General features: G+C 36.8%; 1 protein-coding gene and 1 pseudogene across 2 annotated transcripts in view; one reads left to right on the forward strand and one right to left on the reverse strand.

The window, feature by feature from the left end:
* HAT1 (histone acetyltransferase 1) overlaps positions 1–16,635 on the forward strand; it is a 50,125-nt gene extending 33,490 nt beyond the window's left edge. For both annotated transcript variants that reach the window (XM_065880646.1, XM_065880647.1), the window contains exons 9-11: positions 6,863–7,014; positions 10,095–10,211; positions 16,205–16,635. In XM_065880646.1, coding sequence (XP_065736718.1) covers positions 6,863–7,014; positions 10,095–10,211; positions 16,205–16,372 — 437 coding nt within the window. In that variant the 3' untranslated portion in view covers positions 16,373–16,635. The remainder of the gene's footprint in view (positions 1–6,862; positions 7,015–10,094; positions 10,212–16,204) is intronic.
* LOC136125884 (28 kDa heat- and acid-stable phosphoprotein pseudogene) lies at positions 1,779–2,300 on the reverse strand (annotated as a pseudogene).
* Positions 16,636–19,702: the final 3,067 nt, after the last annotated feature.

Consider the following 19,702-nt stretch of genomic DNA (forward strand, 5'->3'; position numbering starts at 1 on the left):
TATCGCTATAGATTTATATCCAAGCAAATTTCATCTTTTAAATGTATTACTCATCTGTGAAGGATGTCACAGATTAATGGGTGTTACCATTTTAGGTTCATTTTCAGGCTGACACCTTTAGTTAAAGTGCTGAAAGACTGAGTGGTGACTTGGCCCCTTATATTAAGCTGCAAACAAAATATTGTTAGTCTATAATGGCTTATTTAAAGCTAAGTGGAAATTTTTTTGCACAGTTTTTTAATATATGTGAAAATTTCAGATAAGACTGTGGCGTGAGATTTTTTAGATTTTTCTCAACTGTAATTCTTTTACCTTTGATGTGTTTTTTCCTAAAATTCTGGGGGTATATAAGTTACTTAAGTTACTTAAGCTTTCACTCATACGAAATTTTATTTTAAACTGATATTAGCAGCACAGTTCTTTTTTCTAAACCAGTTCAAGAAGAGGTGGACTTGGAAAAACTGGTATTGAATAAGCATGTGCCTCACTATTAGCACTTAAAAACATTTTGTTTTAAGAGATGCTTGCTTAAGAGTTTGTCACTTAGTAGAGATTTAATTAAAGCAGCTTTATTGAGGTATGATATACATAGCATTAAATTCATGCATTTTAAGTGTACAGTTCAGTATTCTTAGTACACTTGCCTAGTTTTACAACCTGTTTTAGAATATTTCTGTCACTGTAAAAAGATTCCCTCCTGTCCATTTGCAGTCAGTCCCCATCCCCAGTCTCTTGTATTGAGGATTGTGATCCATTTTGAGGTAATTTTTGTGCATTATGTGAGGAAAGTTTCTAAATTAATCTTCTTTACATGTGGCCATCCAGTTTTCCCAGCAGTTTGTTAAAAAGGCTATCCTTTCCCTTATTGAATTGCCTTCGTATGTTTGTTGAAAATCAGTTGCCCATAAACGTAAAGATTTATTTCTGGACTCTTTAATGATCTATGTCTATCCTTCTACCAGTACCATACTGTCTTGATTTTTTTTTTTTTGAAGAAATAGAGGCTGTTTATTCAGAATGCCGTCTTGATTTTTTAATGTAGCTTTATATATGAGTTTTTTTCGTGTGTGTATGTTTTGCCTTAATGATAATGTCAAGTTTAACCTGTTAAATACGTAAGTTGAATTTGTGGAGCATGTTCAGCCTGGTTGCTGTAGAATAAACAGACGTTTCTTCAAATGATTGATGAGTAGAGTTAGAAATGGGTACTGGCCCTGGCCAGGTGGGTGGGAATGGAGCAGAGAGGAGAGGCCTCAGTCAGAGGGGCCTGGCCTGGGACGAGCCATGACCCTCAGGGACCCAGAGGCACAGGCTCCCAGAAGATAGTCCCTCTCTGATTGAGCACCCAGACGACACAGACTAGGGCTGGTTGTCGCAAACTCATCAACAGCTGACCCTGGTACAGCCACCCCAGAGGTGCAATCTGTGTGACCAGTGGAAACTCTTCTTACCCCACCTCTCAGACACACAATGCCCCTCCCAAAAAGGTTCCAGATTCTAAAAGCAGCAAAAACATTCAAATGGTTCCAGAAGAAATAGAGTCTTCATTTTTTGTCTCAAAGGTAGCAGCTGTTCCCTCACCGAAGCACAGTCCTCCTTTTCCCCCAAATGATTTTACATGTAAGATAATGAAGAGGAAGCCCCATGCAGTGAGGGGCTCCTAGCTGTGAGGGGCTACTACAGTGGTGCCAGGGTGTAGGGCGGGCAAGACAGGGCAGAGGTCCTGGCAGTGGGAGCCAGTTGCCTGGTGTTTCTTCCTACAAGCCATGCTTACTTGTTCAGGGTGAGCAACTGCATTCATTTCCTGACAGAGTTTCATTATCATTTGTTTTCCTTTCCTCTTTCTTCCTAGCAACCTCCTGCCCCTCTTGCTTTCTGCTCTTTCTGAATGATCGATCACCAGCCAGGCAAGGTGGCCTTGGACTACTCCGTTTCCCCTGCTAAATACATTTTCATGTAATGCTCTTCTGCTTTTTCTTCTCAATGTCATCTTCTTCTCTCCTTGAAAGCTCCTTTGGCCTATCTAGATCTAGTTGCGTGATCTGTCTGATTGTCTCTGCCATCTTGATGTTAATGAGCCCTCCTACATCTTTGCTGGTGGTCAGCTTCATCCTCACTGTCTTCTGAGGCTAGAGATTTCTTCTTTGTGGAGTCACCTGCAGCCCCATCTCTACCCTCTTTCCTTGGTCCTCTTCTTCCCTGGTCGCCTGCTTTTCAGCTTGGAGCTCTTTGTCGGTCTTCTTGGGACTCAAACACTGCCTAGCCCAGCCTTTGTGGTCTCCCTTTTGCCCTCTGGGCATCCTGGCTCCAGTGGCAGCAGAGCCTCGACCTTTATATTAAGTTTTGAAATTGGGAAGTGAAAGTCCTCTGTGTTCTTTTTCAAAATTGTTTTGTTATACAGGATCCCTTATATTTTCATAAACATTTCTATTTGTTTTCTACTTCGTTGATCTCCACTTTAATTTTCATTATCCTTATTGCTTTGAGTTTAATTTGTTCTTTTTCTAGTGAAGATTGAAACTTAGGTTATTGATGTCCTCCTTTTCTAATATAGACATTTAAATAATACTTAAATATATATTTATATATAAATACAAGTACTGCTTTTACTGATCACATAAATTTTCATAAATTGTGCTTTCATTTCATTCAGTTCAAAATATCTTCTAATTTCCGTTGTGATTTCATTTTGACCCATGGGTTGTTTGGAAACATGTTGTTTAATTTCCAAATAGTGTGGATTTCCGTATTTCCTTCTGTTGTTGATATCTAATTTAATTCCATTATTGTCAGAGAACATGCTTTGTATGACTTCAGTTATTTTTCATGTATTGAGTTTTGTTTTATGGCCTACGTAGGGGCCACAGACTTTTTCTTTAAAGGACTAGGTTGTAAATATTTTATGCTTTGCAAGCCACATAAATTCTCTGTTGCACAGTCTTACTGGTTTTTTGTTTTTTTGTGTTTTTTACAACCATTTAGAAACCAGTCTTAGTTTACATGTCATACAAAAGCAGGCCATGGATGAGATTTGACCACTGCGCCATAGTTTATAGACCCTTTGCCCAACATATAATCTATCCTGGTGAACGTTGCACATGTACTTGAAAAGAGTGTGTATTCTGCTCTTGTTGCGTGGAATGTTATATAAGTATCAGTTCAAGTTGGTTGATAGAGCTGTTCAAGCTGTTCTATCCATTATTGAGAGGATTGTGTTGACATTTCCAGCTATTTTTGTTGAATTGCCTGTTTCTCCCTTTAATTCTGTTAGCTTTTATTTCATGTATTTTGGGGTTTTCTTATTAGTTGTGTATATGTTTATAATTTTAATGTTGTCTTTATGAGTTAACTTGTGATAAAATGTGCCCTTTTTTCTCTTGTAATCTTTTTGTCTTAAACTATTTTTTCCTAATTTGTGTGGGGGTGGGGTGGGGTGGGTAATGTCTTAAACTCTATTTTGCCTGATACTAATATGGTCACTCCAGACCTCATATTGTTTGCATGGTATATCTTTTTTCATCCTTGACTTTCAGCCTGTCTTTGAATCTATGATGTTTCTCTTGAAGATAGCATATAGTTGGATCCTTTTTTATTCAGTCTAACAATCTCTGCCTTTTGATAGGAGTGTTTAATATGTTTACACTTAATGTAATTATTGCTATGGTTGAAATTATGCCTGCCACTTTGCTATTTGTTTTGTTTTTTCCCTTTAGTTATTCATTCATTTTTATTGAAGTTTTTTTTTTTTTAGTTATTTGCTTAATGGTTGCTCTGGGGATTACAGTATGCATCTTAATTTATAACAGTCTATTCAGATTAATATTTAATTTCAGTAAAATGAATTGCTCCATCACAGTTATTCTCTCTCCCCTCCTTTGTGCTATTATTGTTATGTAAATTGATGTTGCCTCTTTATATCTTGTAAGCCAAACATTGGTTTTATAATTATTTTTTCATGTAATTGTCCTTTAAACCAGTTGAGAGAAAAATAATATTTATTCCAGTTTTTATATTTATCTTCATAACTATTGGTGTTCTCAATTTCTTCTTGTGGACTTGAGGTACCATGTTTCTTTAGCCTAAAGAACTTCCTCAGTATTTCTTGAAAGGCAGGTCTGCTAGCAACACATTTCTTCAGTCTGCTTTTCTGGGAATGTCCTTATTTCACTTTCATTTAGAAGGATAATTTTGCTGGATATAGAAATCTTGACTGACAGTATTTTTCTTTCAGTACTTTGAATATATCACCCCACTGATTTGTGGCCTCCATGGTTTCTGATGAGTTGTTTCCTCTTGCGGCTTTCAAGATTTTCTGTTTGTCTCTAGCTTTTGACAGTTTGATTATAATGCATTTAGATGTGGATCTCTGTGTTTTTCCTAGTTGAAGTTTGTTGAGCTTCCTGGATGTATAGATAAATGTTTTTCATCAAATTTAGGAAGTATTTGGCCATTATTTCTTCAACTATTCTTTCTGTCTCTTTCTCTCATCTTTCTTTTTGAGACAGAGATTACAGTTATGTTGGTACACTTGAATGGTTTTAATTTAGGTTTATGTCAGTCCACTTTACATTTTATAAAGCTGCAGAGTACAAGTGAGGAGGTTATTGTAGTTGTTGGTGGCATCACATAGGAGAGGAATCAGAATGTCCTTCAGGTTTCTGGGTGGCTTGTATAACTCCATGGTGTGACCAGATTAATATGGAAAAGACTGAAGAATGAGATAAAGTAACTAATTACATTACAATCTTATGTTTATTTGGTGATTTTCTTTGTAGATCTGCATTTGTTATTTTGTTTACTGTTGATTTTATTATCTGTACATTCCTGATAGATCATAATTTCATAACAAACTGATGCCATGACAGAATTTCACTTTACCACCTTAAAGCCACGGTCATATAATGTTTACCTAATAATTACATGTATATGAAGTGCTGCATAGAAGCATAAAGATGGTATTTAAGTACATATGGATTGAATGAATAAATGACTCAATCATAAAACATTACCCTTAGCTCAGACTCTTTTATAAACAGCTTTATTGAGATATAGTTAACATGTCATTCAATCCACTTATTTAAAGTGTACAATTTTTAAAAATTTAATTAATTAATTTGGCTGCATTGGGTCTTCGTTGCTCTGTGTGGGGTTTCTCTAGTTGTGGCAAGCGTGGGCTGCTGTTTGTTGTGGTGCACGGGCTTTTCATTGCGGTGGCTTCTCTTGTTGCAGAGCACAGGCTCTAGGCATGCGGGCTTCAGTAGTTGTGGCTCGCAGGCTCAGTAGTAGTGGCTCATGGGCTCTAGAGTGCAGGCTCAGTAATTGTGGCGCACTGGCTTAGTTGCTCCGTGGCATGTGGGATCTCCCCAGACCAGGGCTCGAACCCGTGTCCCCTGCACTGGCAGGCGGATTCTTAACCACTGTGCCACCAGGGAAGTCCCAAAAGTTATAAATTTTGATATAGCCCTGTTTATCTACTTTTTCTTTAGTTGCTTGTGCTTTTGGTTTGTTGTCTAAGAAACCATTGCCTAACCAAAAGTCATGAAGATTTACTCCTATGTTTTCCTCTTTGTAGTTTTACCTCTTACACTTAGGTCTATGATCCGTTTTGAGTTAATTTTTGTGTATTGTGTGAGGAAAAGGGATCCAACCAACTTCATTCTTTTTGCTCTGGAGATCCAGTTGTCCAAGTGCCATTTGTTAAAAGACTATTCTTTCTCTCATTGAATTGTCTAGGCACCCTTCTCAAAAATTAATGGGTCATAAATATATTGGTTTATTTTAAACTCTCAACTCAGTTCCACTGATCTACATGTCCATCCTATGTCAGTATCACACTGTCTTGATTACTGTAGCTTTGTAGTAAGTTTTGAAATCAGGAAATCTGAGTCCTCTAACTTTTGTTCTTTTTCAAGGTTGTTTTGGCTATTCTGAGTTCCTTGCATCTCCATATCAGTTTTAAGATGAGCTTGTTAATTTCTGCAACAAAAAAAGCCAGCTGGGATTTTGATAGGGATTGCATTGAATAATTTGTAGAGTATTGATATTGTAACAAAACTGTCTTGTGAACTATGAACTAGCTCAGACGTTAACATTCTTTGTTTCAAGTCTTCTACTGATCAGAAAATCAGGGCTCAGAGAAGTGAGGTAATTTGCATAAAGTCCTACATCTGTGAATGACAGAACTGGGACTCAAACACATGTTCTCTGGCTGCAGTATTTTTTCTACCTATCATGTTTTGATATTTTCCTTGTCCACTACTTAGTCTAATGTAGCTAACATAGACAAACGTAAAGGAACATCTATGCTATCCAGATGCAATGAAGAAAGAATCAAAATCATATTTTCATTTTATTCTCTAAATAAAAAAGATTTGTTTTGTAAAAGGAAGAATTTTTTTAATTGGGTGAAAGAAGCCTAGCAGACTATAAAGGTTATTAAAGTAAAGGAGTTATAAATTGAGCTTTGGAACCCTTAGGTATCAGAAAATACTTGCTTTTGGAGTTGATTTTGCAAACTTGAATCTCTTGTTTATACAGCTGCTTTAACTGAAAATAAAACTAAGGTACATATATATGATAACAAACCAGTCAAAAAGTTTACATTTGAAAAGGAGTAGCTCTAATTTCACAAATAATATATATGTATTTGCAAAAGGATTGCATCTATAATTTTATTTGACAAAGATAATAGTGCTGTTGTTTGATTTATAAGGAATAATCCTTTCACATTGTAACTTTTGTGTATATATATAATTCTTTTAAGAATATTTGCCTTTTCTAAGCTTAGCATGTATATTGAGGTTGCAAATGATGAAGAAATTATGTTAGGTAAGGGAAATGTTATTCTGCTTTATTTCTTTAGCGGAAGATCCATCCAAAAGCTATGTGAAATTAAGAGACTTTGTGCTTGTGAAGCTTTGTCAAGATTTGCCCTGTTTTTCCCGAGAAAAGTTAATGCAAGGATTCAGTGAAGATATGGCAATAGAGGCTCAACAGAAGTTCAAAATAAATAAGGTACTTTTAGTCTGTAGGAGGAAAACATTCAAACTTTGAAAAAAAAATTTTTTAAGTACATATGTAATTTAAACATTGCAAATACATTAAGAATACAGGCCCTGGGCTTCCCTGGTGGCGCAGTGGTTGAGAGTCCGCCTGCCGATGCAGGGGACACGGGCTCGTGCCCCGGTACGGGAAGATCCCACGTGCCGTGGAGTGGCTGGGCCCGTGAGCCATGGCCATTGAGCCTGCGCGTCCGGAGCCTGTGCTCCGCAACGGGCGAGGCCACAGCGGTGAGAGGCCTGTGTACCGCAAAAAAAAAAAAAAAAAAAAATACAGGCCCTGAAGCCAAATTGCCTGGGGTCAAATTTGGCTTCACCACTTGCTCTTAGGGCAATTTAGTTTACCTCCTTGTGCTTCAATTTTCTCATTAATAGAATGGAAAGATAATTGATTTCATGGCTATATTAAGTGTAACAAGGAGAACAAAGATGGATAGTAGGATCTTATTTTTGCTTTTTAAGAAAATGTTTATCTAAACTGGTAAAGTAGTTAATGCCCCTGGAGACTGTATTGGTGGGGAGGAGGGTTGGAATAAAACACTTAACTTTCACTTTTTATACTTCTATATATGTTTGTTTGAATTTTAAAGTAGTAAATATCTTAAGTACAGAAAAAATAATATGGGAGTTCAGAGGAATTTGTTATATTCATGTAAGCAAGAAATCAGAGTATTTCATAGAAGGGGTGCATTTGATCTAAGCCTTGAAGAATGGGTAGGTTTTGGATTATAAACGTATGAGGGATGAAGAGTATTCCAGTAATAAGGAGTAGCAATTAGTGGTGATGGTGGTATGAATTGGGAGATTGGGATTGACATATATACACTAATATGTACAAAATAGATAACTAATAAGAACCTGCTGTGTAAAAAAATAAAACAAAATTAAAAAAAAAAAAGGACTAGCACTTGATACTATTGACCTCCCCTCCCTTGGCTTCTAAGGTACTACAGTTCCTGGTTTTCCAGTTAACCACTGTGCTCATCTTTTTTTGAGATACTGTCTACTAGCTTCTACTCTTCCGTATGCTCCCTAAATATAATTCTTCCCCAGAGTTTTTTATCCAATCCTCATTTCTTCTCATTCTACTTAATTCTACCTGGAAGAGCTCAACTAAATCTTCAATCCAAAATTTCCTCCTGAGCTCCAAAACTGTATACCAAAAGTTTACTAGTCACTGACCTTCAACAAGCAACTTAATTTAAATTGAAACTTTCCATCTTCTCCTGCATAAAAACACTTTAATGGCTTCCTGGCTTTAAGATAAAATGTGATTTTAGAAATAATTTATATTTCCAGACTGTATTAAACCTTCATTAATGAGACTTTATTTAATAGCTCAGCCTTTAAAAGAAAGAGAATATGAGCACATTATTGGGATTAAAACTCCTTAGTATGGCACACAGATCCCATCATAATTTGGCCCCTGCCTACCTTGCTAGCCTCAGCTTCCTACCGCTTTCCCACACGCTCTGGCTTTGCTGAACTTCTTGTCATTTCCCAACTATGCTACAACTTTCCTCCTTTTATGTCCCTGTATATAAGCTGCTCCCTTTGCCCTTATACTCCCCTTCTCCTGTTCCTCCATCTTTGCTTGGCCAGATAATACTCATTTTTTCAGGCTCAGCTCAAGTGTTTCTTCCAGAAAGTTCAATGTTATCTTCTAAACCTCTATATACCTGACCTCTTCCCCACTCCCAATAAATAGGTAAGTGAAATGACAGAAATAGGAGAACTGTAGGCCTACTCATTTGGCTTCAGTGTTACCCAAACTTCCTGATTCTTCTCATATTTCTTTGACTGTTTTTCTCTGTTTTTTGTCTGCTCCTTAACTGTCACTATACTACAGGGTTCTGACCTCTCCCCTGTCTTCACTGTGTATGTTTTCCTTGGGTGATCTTAACCATTAACTAGTCTTATGGTTTAAACTTTTGCCCTGTATACTGATATTACTTAAATCCTTACCCTTAGACTAGAATTTTCTTCAGATTTATATGTTCTGCTGCCTCCTAAATCTCTCCTACTCTGAAAACTGTTATTCCATACCCTCCTCCACAGCCAGTCTTAACTCTTTTATATTTCTAGAATCCTTGGTCCCTTAGTATTCTTATTTGTGCTATCTCAGTTCATGCCCTTGTCTTTTTTTTTTTTTTTTGGCTGTATTGGGTCTTCATTGCTGCACGTGGGCTTTTCTCTAGTTGACGGGCTTCTCATTGCGGGGGCTTCTCTTGTTGCGGAGCACGGGCTCTAGGTACGCGGGCTTCAGTAGTTGTGGCTCGCGGGTTCTAGAGCGCAGGCTCAGTAGTTGTGGCGCACGGGCTTAGTTGCTCCGCGGCGTGTGGGATCTTCCCGGACCAGGGCTTGAACCCGTGTCCCCTGCATTGGCAGGTGGATTCTCAACCACTGCGCCACCTCATCATTTTTTGCCTGATTTAATAACTGAGCTTCCTAATTGGTCTCCCTCCCCTTCTTTTGCTACCATTTTTATGTAGCTGAGAAAATGCTTTATTTAAAACTCAAACCTGTTACCAACTAGATAAAACCCAGCTCTTTAACCCAGTATGTAAGGCTCAGTGCTCTTGCTCCACCCTCACTCTGCTGCTACTCCTCGCATTTTTTTTGTTTGTGCTCGAGCGGTGTCAAACTGCTTCTGCATGTGTGTGCATGCGACATGCAGACACACATAGTGCCCTCTCCTCTTTCAAGTATAGCATGCTCCCGTTCCTTTAAGATTCACTCAGGTTTTATTCCCCCAGGAATCTTCTTCTAACATTTCCCCCATTCCCAGGCTGTGCTACCATAATATCCTATGCATATTTCTATCATTAAATTAACCATACCGTAGTCATTTGTGTTACCCACTAGACTGCTAGCTCCTTGAGGACAGAGATTATATATCTTTTATTGCTTTTTGTCTGGCACCTAGCACAATTTCTGGCCTATGACAAATATTCAATATATGCTGTGTTCTTTTGGGAAAGTGTTACTATTTTGTAATTTGAAATGTTCATATTTTTCTTTTGTTTGGTTTATTAGCAACATGCCAGACGGGTTTATGAAATTCTTCGACTACTGGTAACTGACATGAGTGATGCTGAACAATACAGAAGCTATAGACTGGATATTAAAAGAAGACTAATTAGCCCATATAAGGTAGGACTTTCAAGAGTCTTAACCATTATATTCTTGTCACTGTTTAAAATAAAGAAGAAAATCTAGCAAATGCCAATGTATGGGAGAGTCCAAATCGTTTTGCTAAATTAACTTTTACAAAAGTGAAAATATTCTTCCAGTTAGTTATAAGAATTCTCCCTGTCATAATTTTCCAATGTAAGCTATAAATCTGTTTCCATTCACTTAAAAATTAATCCCGAGGATAGTCTACTCATGATTATTTATTTCTTTCATTTGTATGCATCTTTTTAAAAACTGAATGCCCAGAATCTTCCCTAACAAAGTTATCTTGTTAGTTTTTTCTAATTGTCTTCCCATTTGTCATATATATTCTGTTTACCTTTGCTCCTTTCTTCCTAAATATGGCCTTGATTGCCATTTGTAACCTCTATATTTGACCATAGCTGAAATTGCAACTTAGTGTTGTTTACCTCTTTTTTTGTTATTGTTGTTATTCTTGCTCCATTCCCCCGCTTTTTTCATCTCCTTTATTTTCCTCTAGCTCAAAAATCTCCCCTCCTAGATCAGGTCTGGCCTCATCATCATTTGGCCGTTATTAAGGTAGATATTGTCCACGCCAGCTTGTGTGGAGGAGGATTTGCTGTGATTCTTGTAGCTGGGCAGTAATCTGATTGGAGAGAATATTCATTTATTTATTCAACAACTAATTATTGAGCACCTGACATGTGGTTGCTGCATTTGAATACACTATACCTAGAGGCTTATACAGCACAGTAGCTGGGAACATAAATGACAAATTCGAATCTGTTTTAAGATTGAAGGAGAAAGTCAATTAATAATGAGTACTTAATGTATCAAGTACACATAGTTCTGATTTTTCTTTTTTTTTAATATTTATTTATTTTATTTGGCTGTGCTGGGTCTTAGTTGCGGCATGTGGGATCTAGTTCCCTGACTAGGGATTGAACCCAGGCCCCCTGCATTGGGAGCGCAGAGTCTTAGCCATGGGACCACCAGGGAAGTCCCTGATTTTTCTAAATTAATCCAAGTTTTATTTATCATAGACTCTGCTTTATAGAGCCAGTCTTTTGAATGTTGGTGGTATATAGGTCGTACTACTCGTTGAACCCCAGCTCTTTTCCTTTATCACATCTTGTTTGCAGTGCAACCGTATTTCCTAATTTGTTATTGTAATTCTAAACATATCACATTCTGAATATAAAAATAATTATTTGCCTATGACTATAAATCCTTGTATCTCGAATTCATATATATATTTTTCTTCATAGTGCCATTTTATTAAGCAATTTAATGGATTGATTTTCTATCTTACGAACTACCATCTGCATATAACAGGTTGTAATAAGTTATAATGGTCTCTGTTCCCAAAAATTGTCCGAAGTAACATTTTATTCTTTATCAATCCTTATGTTTATCAATTCAGAAACATCAGAAAATTGGTAGAAATGGTACTTTCCAAAGATTTTGATCTTTAATATTAATTTGTTAGCTAGAAAATTTTTTATGATGAAATTAGGCATTAGAACAATATAATTAGGTGTTATGACAACATTTAAGAGTATTAAAACTGTTTTAGTAAAGTAAAATAATTTATTGAATTATGCATCTCAGATACTTGTGATATTTTATATAGGCAGATGTAGCAAATGAGAGAGAATGAATTCTAAGTATATATAGTAGTCATGAAGTTATGCCAAACAATGGGAATTTCTGTAGTTCATAAAAGCAAGTATTGTCTACTCTTAAAGAATGATGATTTTTTTTATATTAAGTATTCTCACCTGTCTAGCAAGTTCACCTTATCTAAAAGACAACCAAAGACTGGTTATTAAACTCTGTAAATTCTTAACAGCCAAAATGGGTATCACCATCCTTGCACTAAAGCTCATACACAAATTATAAATTCTTCAGATACTTGCTCAAACCCTAGTTATAGTATGCACATTTTAATGAGTCTAGTTATCCAGTATTCTTTCTCATTGAGAAAACCAAGAAATCTTGAGGGTCCTCAACCCCTACTTTGGGTTGATAGCCACAATGTGGTTGAAAACTTACCACAAACTTAGTAGAAGCCTAGAAATAGTTGAATGCCCTATAGGCATGGGAGGAGTTATAAGATTTCTTTGTTGAATGTACGCAAGTGATTTTCTCCAATTTGTCATTCCACGTTGATACTCATATACTTTGTTGTGCTATCACAGCATTCTCAAATGCAAAATTATATTTAAGAATAAAGTAAAATTGCTTAATATAGAGTGTGGCTTCAAATTTTTTTAGGTCTTAAAATGTATGCCAAATGGGGAAAGTTTGGAGTTTAGAATTTCCATTTTTACTTCAACACATTTTATGAAAAGAAATTATAATTTAGATTGTCATAAGTTATTACTGAGGTATGAAATTATTTACTGATAGCAAAGTCCACCAATTCTGTACTGCCTTTATTTGAGGGCTCACATTTCTGTATCAGCTTAATCACACTGTCCCACTAAGAAATTTTTTGGGTAGCTATTAGAAGTAGTTGTACCTTACTTTAAAAGTTCTGTAAACACTGATAATTCATTTGTATCAGTGCCAAGAAGGGATAAAAATAACCTATATTAACTAGAATCATTTTTTAAAAGCACAAAAAGAAACTCTGTTAGTACAGAAGTAATTTTCAGGTGTTCACAAAATAAATTTGAACAATTTGGCTAAAAAAAGAAAAGTTGGTACAGCTGCTTGATTTTAGCATTAAAGTTTTTATAGTGTTTCATGGGCTTTTTTTTTTTTTTTGCGGTATGCGGGCCTCTCACTGTTGTGGCCTCTCCCGTTGCGGAGCACAGGCTCCAGACGCGCAGGCTCAGCGGCCATGGCTCACGGGCCCAGCCGCTCCGCAGCATGTGGGATCTTCCCGGACCGGGGCACGAACCTGCGTCCCCTGCATTGGCAGGCGGACTCTCAACCACTGAGCCACCAGGGAAGCCCCAAATCAGTTTTTTGTTTTTTGGGGGTTATTTTGGCTGTGTTGGGTCTTCGTTGCTGCGCGTGGTCTTTCTCTAGTTGCGGCGAGCGGGGGCTACTCGTCATTGTGGTGTGTGGACTTCTCATTGCAGTGGCTTCTCTTGTCTCTTGTTATGGAGCAAGGGCTCTAGGCGCGTGGGCTTCAGTAGTTGCAGCATGTCGGCTCAGTAGTTGTGGTACACAGGCCCTAGAGCGCAGGCTCAGTAGTTGTGGCGCACGGGTTTAGTTGCTCCGCGGCATGTGGGATCCTCCGGGACCAGGGATCAAACCCGCATCTCCTGCATTGTCAGGCGGACTCCTAACCACTGCACCACCAGAAAAGTCCCAGTTTATTTTTTTAAGGTTTTTTTTTAAACACATTATTTAAAAGATTAATTTGTAATATTTCATACATAAAGTGTTGTGTATATATAGTTTCAGGAATATTAAAGTTATTTTAATATTCCTGAACAGTAAACAAGTTATTTTAAAAATTGAACCACAGTTTACATGCTCATGAGGAGCTTCTATATAATAGTTTCACATTTTTCCATAAAGCTAGTACATGTAGTTTTTATTCCAAGGTACTTAGAACTCTTAAATTTAATTCAGAGATGTACTGCCATGCCCATAAAAATTATAGTAGAGATTAATTCTGACATCCATCTGAAAAAAACTGACAATGAAGAAATTGAAGGTGGCAAGGAAGGGGGAGATAAATTGGGGAAGTAAGCACTCTTAGAGATTTAAAAACAAGATAATTTAAAACAGTATGTTACTGGCACATGATTCATTCTATAGGTTATTTGGAACAGACTTGATAGTCAAGAAATATTTAAGAATTAATATGATGGTTCTGTTGTATATAAGAATTTAATATGATTGGAGGCATATTCAAGCAGTATGGTTAGATTATTTCATAAATGTTATAACTGGTTAGCAGTTTAGAAAAATAGCTTTTATTCCTACCACATACCACAATAATTTTTGGATGCATAACCCTTTAGTTCCTGAGCTGTTTCCTTAACTTAGATGCTCTCATATAGGGCAGTTGTGCCTCTTGGCAGAAAAAATAACTTTTACAGCAGAAACAAAGCATTTATCATGCACATGATTGAAGAGTAAGAAATATACTGTCTTTCCAGGCCTTGGGAGCAATAAATTTGAATTTTTATCACTTCTCTAGAATATTCAAAGTGTGGTTAGAAGATCAGCAGCATTGGGAATTCCCTGGTGATCCAGTGGTTAAGACTCTGAGCTTCCACTGCAGGGGGTACCGGTTCGATCCCTGGTTGGGGAACTAAGATCCCCCAAGCCGTGCTGGGGGGGAGGGGTCGGGGGGGAGATCAGCAACATTAACATCACCTGGGAACTTGTTAGAACTGTAGAATCTCACCCCACCCCAGACCTGCTGAATCAGAATCTGCATTTTGACAAGGTTCCCAGGTGATCTTTGTGCACATTTGAGAAGCACTGTATATGTCTATATTCCAGAATTATTAGGGTTTCCTTTAAGGGGACATTTATTAGTTTTTAGGATGGATTTAAAATATCATTTTTAGGGTTTTGTGGGGGTTTTTTTTAATGTCTTTGGAAGTCAGTTAGATATAGGGACTCAGAATACAGACTTCCAAGCAGATCATTAAGAGCTGAATCCTGGCTTCTCAGCTTACTACCTCCGTAAGTTATTTAACTCCTGCACCTTTTTTTCTTTATCAATTGAAGAAAATTATAGTGCCTATCTTATAGAGTTGTTAGGATTACATGAGTTAATATATGTGATTCCTGTTCTCTATGTAGAGTTAGCTCTTCGTTATATGCTTTAATAAAAGAGGATTGTTATAATCTAGAACAGTTTATCCAAAATGTATGAAGGTTTCATATATTACAGTGTTTTACATAATGCAGTGTTGCCACCCACCCAGGAATCCTGGAGTCCTTCTTCATTCTTCTTTCCCCACATCACCCAGTGTTTTCTTCCCTAAATCTGTTCTGTTTCTTCCATCTCTGCTGCTACTGACTTGGTCTAGACTTTCATCATCTCTTACTTGAAGCGCTGCAGGAGCTGCTGACCTGGCCCCCCAGTCCTGTCCTCAGCATTACTAACAGTATTGTTCTGATACAGTGTCCTGTTTAAAAGTTGTCACCAGCTCCTCAGTGTGGTGCAAACTCAGCATGGTGGTTTCCTTCTCAGTAAAATGGAGAGGGTTTAATAAGATAATGTATGTCTGGACAGTAGGCACTCAGTAAATGCTAGTTAATATTGTTTTTTAAAATGTGACAGGGCTTCCCTGGTGGTGCAGTGGTTGAGGGTCCGCCTGCCAATGCAGGGGACACGGGTTCGTGCCCCGGTCTGGGAAGACCCCACATGCCGCAGAGTGGCTGGGCCCGTGAGCCATGGCCACTGAGCCTGCACGTCTGGAGCCTGTGCTCCACAATGGGAGAGGCCACAACAGTGAGAGGCCTGCGTACCGCCAAAAAAAAACAGTGACAGTTTTGGGCTCATCTTTCTGAAACTCTTCCAACAATTTATGTTGAAATTAACATGTGGTCCATAAATACATCTCTGGGTAAGGGAACTCATAAATGAGCCTAGTGGCAGAAGCCAGTTTGGAATGAAAATTAATGTAATTAATGATTAAATAGTGAGATGAAATAATAGCACTTAATCTCAGTTGTCTTTCTTTCTTCAGTTAATATATTTTTTTTTATTAAAGAAGTATTTGAGTGTCTATACTGGCCAGTTCTTTATTATGCTTTGCAGAGGGGGCTGTTAGTCACATATCTATATTTACCATTAATTGACACAAATTACATGTCTTCTGGAACCTTCCTTTTAGAGAGTTTATAATTCGCGGTTAACATTATGTTTAGGCTTCCTTAAGAAAAAATGTATGGGACAAATTTGGGCATATTCCTTCTATTATTTTTAACATTGGAGACTTATATTTCTTTATATTAGAATTTTATTAGCTTTCTTAGTCTAACCAATAATTGTGTTTGTTGCTTAGAAAAAACAGAGAGATCTTGCTAAAATGAGAAAATGTCTCAGACCAGAAGAACTGACAAACCAGATGAACCAAATAGAAATAAGCATGCAACATGAACAGCTGGAAGAAAGCTTTCAGGAACTTGTGGAAGATTATCGACGTGTTATTGAACGCCTTGCTCAAGAGTAGAGGTTATACTTCTCTGTACAGGAAGTTTGAAAATTTCTGTACATGTGTTGTGAAAAATCAGATGATTTTAATTTTAAAATCTTGTAACATTTTACTTACATTAAAAGTTATCTTTAGTTAAATATTTTCTTTTGGAGAGATTGTATATTTTAAAATACTGTTTAGAGTCTATGAGCATATATTACATTAAAAAAAGATATAGCTTCTAAAATACCACTGCACTTGCTTCCCTTCTTAAACAGTGTAATAAATGCTTAGTTGTGATATGTTAATGCGTACTGATATGATTCTTAAATACTTATGATAAACTTCTTCAGTCTTGTTAAAAAACGTTAGGTTTTAAGCTTTTACTATAATTCCTCCCACACTTTGCTTCTAAGATTTTACATCTGGCACCTTTAAAACACATTTCTTTAAGGTCTTCCTAGTACTCTTGGTCTTACTATGTGATTTTTCTAAGTAGGAAATGTTCCTAGTGTAGAGTTGTTTTAAATAAACTATTAACCACTTGTTGGGAGTAGGGCGGGTAATAGAAGGGAAACTAAATACAGCCTAAAACCTAAATGTTTGGCATCAAATATTAATTGAAGATAATTTGGAAGTTACCATAAACATTTTATAAATAATAATATAAGATAGAAATCAGTTCATAAATCCAGTTTACACACCATTGTTGAAATATATCTTGTGTAAAATGAGGTATATATCTGTTGTGATTTGATATAAGGTTACCAAGATGTTGAAGTCCAACAAGGAAAAAAACAAAGTAATGATAAATTGCTTAATATACTCTTTATTTTATTGAAGTAGAGCTAAATAAGTTGCTTGATACAGTCATTAAAAGTTAAAACTTGGGCTTCCCTGGTGGCGCAGTGGTTGAGAATCCGCCTGCCGATGCAGGGGACACGGGTTCATGCCCCGGTCTGGGAGGATCCCACATGCCGCGGAGGGGCTGGGCCCGTGAGCCATGGCTGCTGAGCCTGCGCGTCCGGAGCCTGTGCTCCGCAACAGGAGAGGCCACAACAGTGAGAGGCCCGCGTACCGCAAAAAAAAAAAAAAATAAATAAATAAAAACTTGATTTTTCAATGTGTGCCAGTAAGCCACGTATTGTATAACATCAAAAATGAGATGTAAGTTGAACTTTACTTTTAAAATCTGATGTGTTCAATGCTCAAGGCAAAATCCCAACTTGGACAAGCACTGTCTTATCCTTGGATCAGCCTTCCATCAGTACAATCTGTCAAACATAGAAGGACAGTGACTAGTACCCTCTGGACACAAAATAGCTGTGGCCATCAGCATACCAATGGCACTAAACCATCCCCTTAAAATGAGGGTGTTGCAAACGTTTCAGGCAGTCTCATCTCAGAAGCTTACATATAGATTAAATTTGTTGATTTCTGAAAGAGTATATACATGTACATAACTTGTACAGATTGAATGAACCAGTTCAGAGTCCTTCTGAAACTATATGAAAACAGTTTGTTTTCCATCTAAATTAGCAGATTTAAAATTTTTTTATTGAAAAGTCACAATTGATACCTAAAAAAGAGCTGGGAGGAAGAAGATCAGTACAACCTAAAAATTATCTTTCAATATCCTTTTTTATATAGAAACCAGAAAAAGCCGGTGTGATACCAATTTCTCTACCTTGTTTTTAAACAGTGTTCTATGTTCCATGGTTAAAGATCTCGTTTAGCATTAATCTTTCGGACTTGAAAGACTGTACCTTCATTTCGAGTTAGAAGAGTACGTCTGTTAGATCTGCACCTTGTGCGGGCTAATTAAATACCAGGATAGATGTACAGGACCGTGTGTGAAACCTAACACAGCCACCTTCTAGGTCTTAGCAGTCACTTTTCACCCTGTGGTAGTAGCCTTCCTCCGCTTTATCACCCACATACACATTGACTGTATTTACTTTCTGCCTTTACCTTTTTCCCTTCCCCCGTCCACCACTCTTATTTTTTTCCCCTATCTTCTCCAAGTTGCATTTTCTCTACGTGTAATATGTTTCCTTTCTAAGCATCAGTGTTTTTCATCTGTAAAATGAGGTTGTACTAGAATTATCTCAAGGCTCCCTCCCTGTTCTAAGATCTGTGCTTAATCCTTTTTACATCTTTTCTCATCACTCTTAAGCTTTTCTACTCAGATGTCGGTGTAGGTGTAGTATATGTCTAAAAGTATTTTTATAAATCACACAAAATTCAGTTTATACGTTAGTTTATGTGTGAGAGGAAAAAAAAACAAACCCACTATATGTCCCTGACTCCAAATTGCAGGGGCCTCAGCTTGCTGTACCAGAGTCTTGTCTATTCTGAAGATTTATCTGATCTGTTTTCTTGCCTACTAAAGGAAAGCTCACAGCAAAGCCTCCAGTGCCATATGAGAGAATTATTAGAATCACAGACCTCAGAAGTCAAGTGATTTACTTCCTCAAATTCATTCTTACGTTCTTTTTATTAGAATTGAAAAGCCAGTTCGAGAATATTAAATACTGATTAAATAATAAGGTACCCTTAGTTCTTCCTTCTAAATGAAATTATATATTATCTCTATTTACATTGAACATAGTAGCATTTTGTTTTTAACAAACATTTCTAGTGTTCAAAATGGTTCTTATAGACGTACAATATTTCATGTTGATGTGCCCATATTAAACCATTTGCCTAGGTTTTTTTCTTTTATTATTACAACATTCAAATGAATTAGTGTCTTCGTGTATATATATTTTTGTATCTGTTAAGAATTCCTCAAGATAAATTCCTGGGAAATGCAGTTACTGAGTCAAAAGGTAGGAATATCTCTATGGCTCAGTTATATAAACATGCCGTATTTTCCAGAATGCTTTGTAAATTACTAACATATTAATGTGTATACTGGTTTTAACAGAATTCCCGTGGTATGGGATGTTGATTTTGTTGTTGCCTCAATAGGTATAAAATCTCACATTTATATTCCTTTTGCTTAATGGGAAGGCTGAATATTTTTCCATGATTTTGTGAAATTTTTTCCCTGATAGGAATTATCCATTTGATTTTTTTTCTCTTAGAATTATTTATTCAATCTCCCAAACAGAATCTGTCACTCCCTCTCTTTCCTACTTCTTATTGCACTCCTGTAGTGACTTGGAAGCCATAGAGAAAACACTCTTACATTTATTTATTAAGCTCCTTTGAAATACCTTAGCATATCAACAAAATATTTCAAAATGTTATAAGGTATATTTTAAAACAAAGGAATTTCATAAGTTGATTTAGCTTGGACACAATTGCATTTATTTATTTATTTATTTATTTTGTGGTACGCGGGCCTCTCACTGCTGGGGC

The sequence above is a fragment of the Phocoena phocoena genome, chromosome 7 (genome assembly GCF_963924675.1).
Source record: "Phocoena phocoena chromosome 7, mPhoPho1.1, whole genome shotgun sequence".
NCBI classification, from domain to species: Eukaryota; Metazoa; Chordata; class Mammalia; order Artiodactyla; family Phocoenidae; genus Phocoena; species Phocoena phocoena.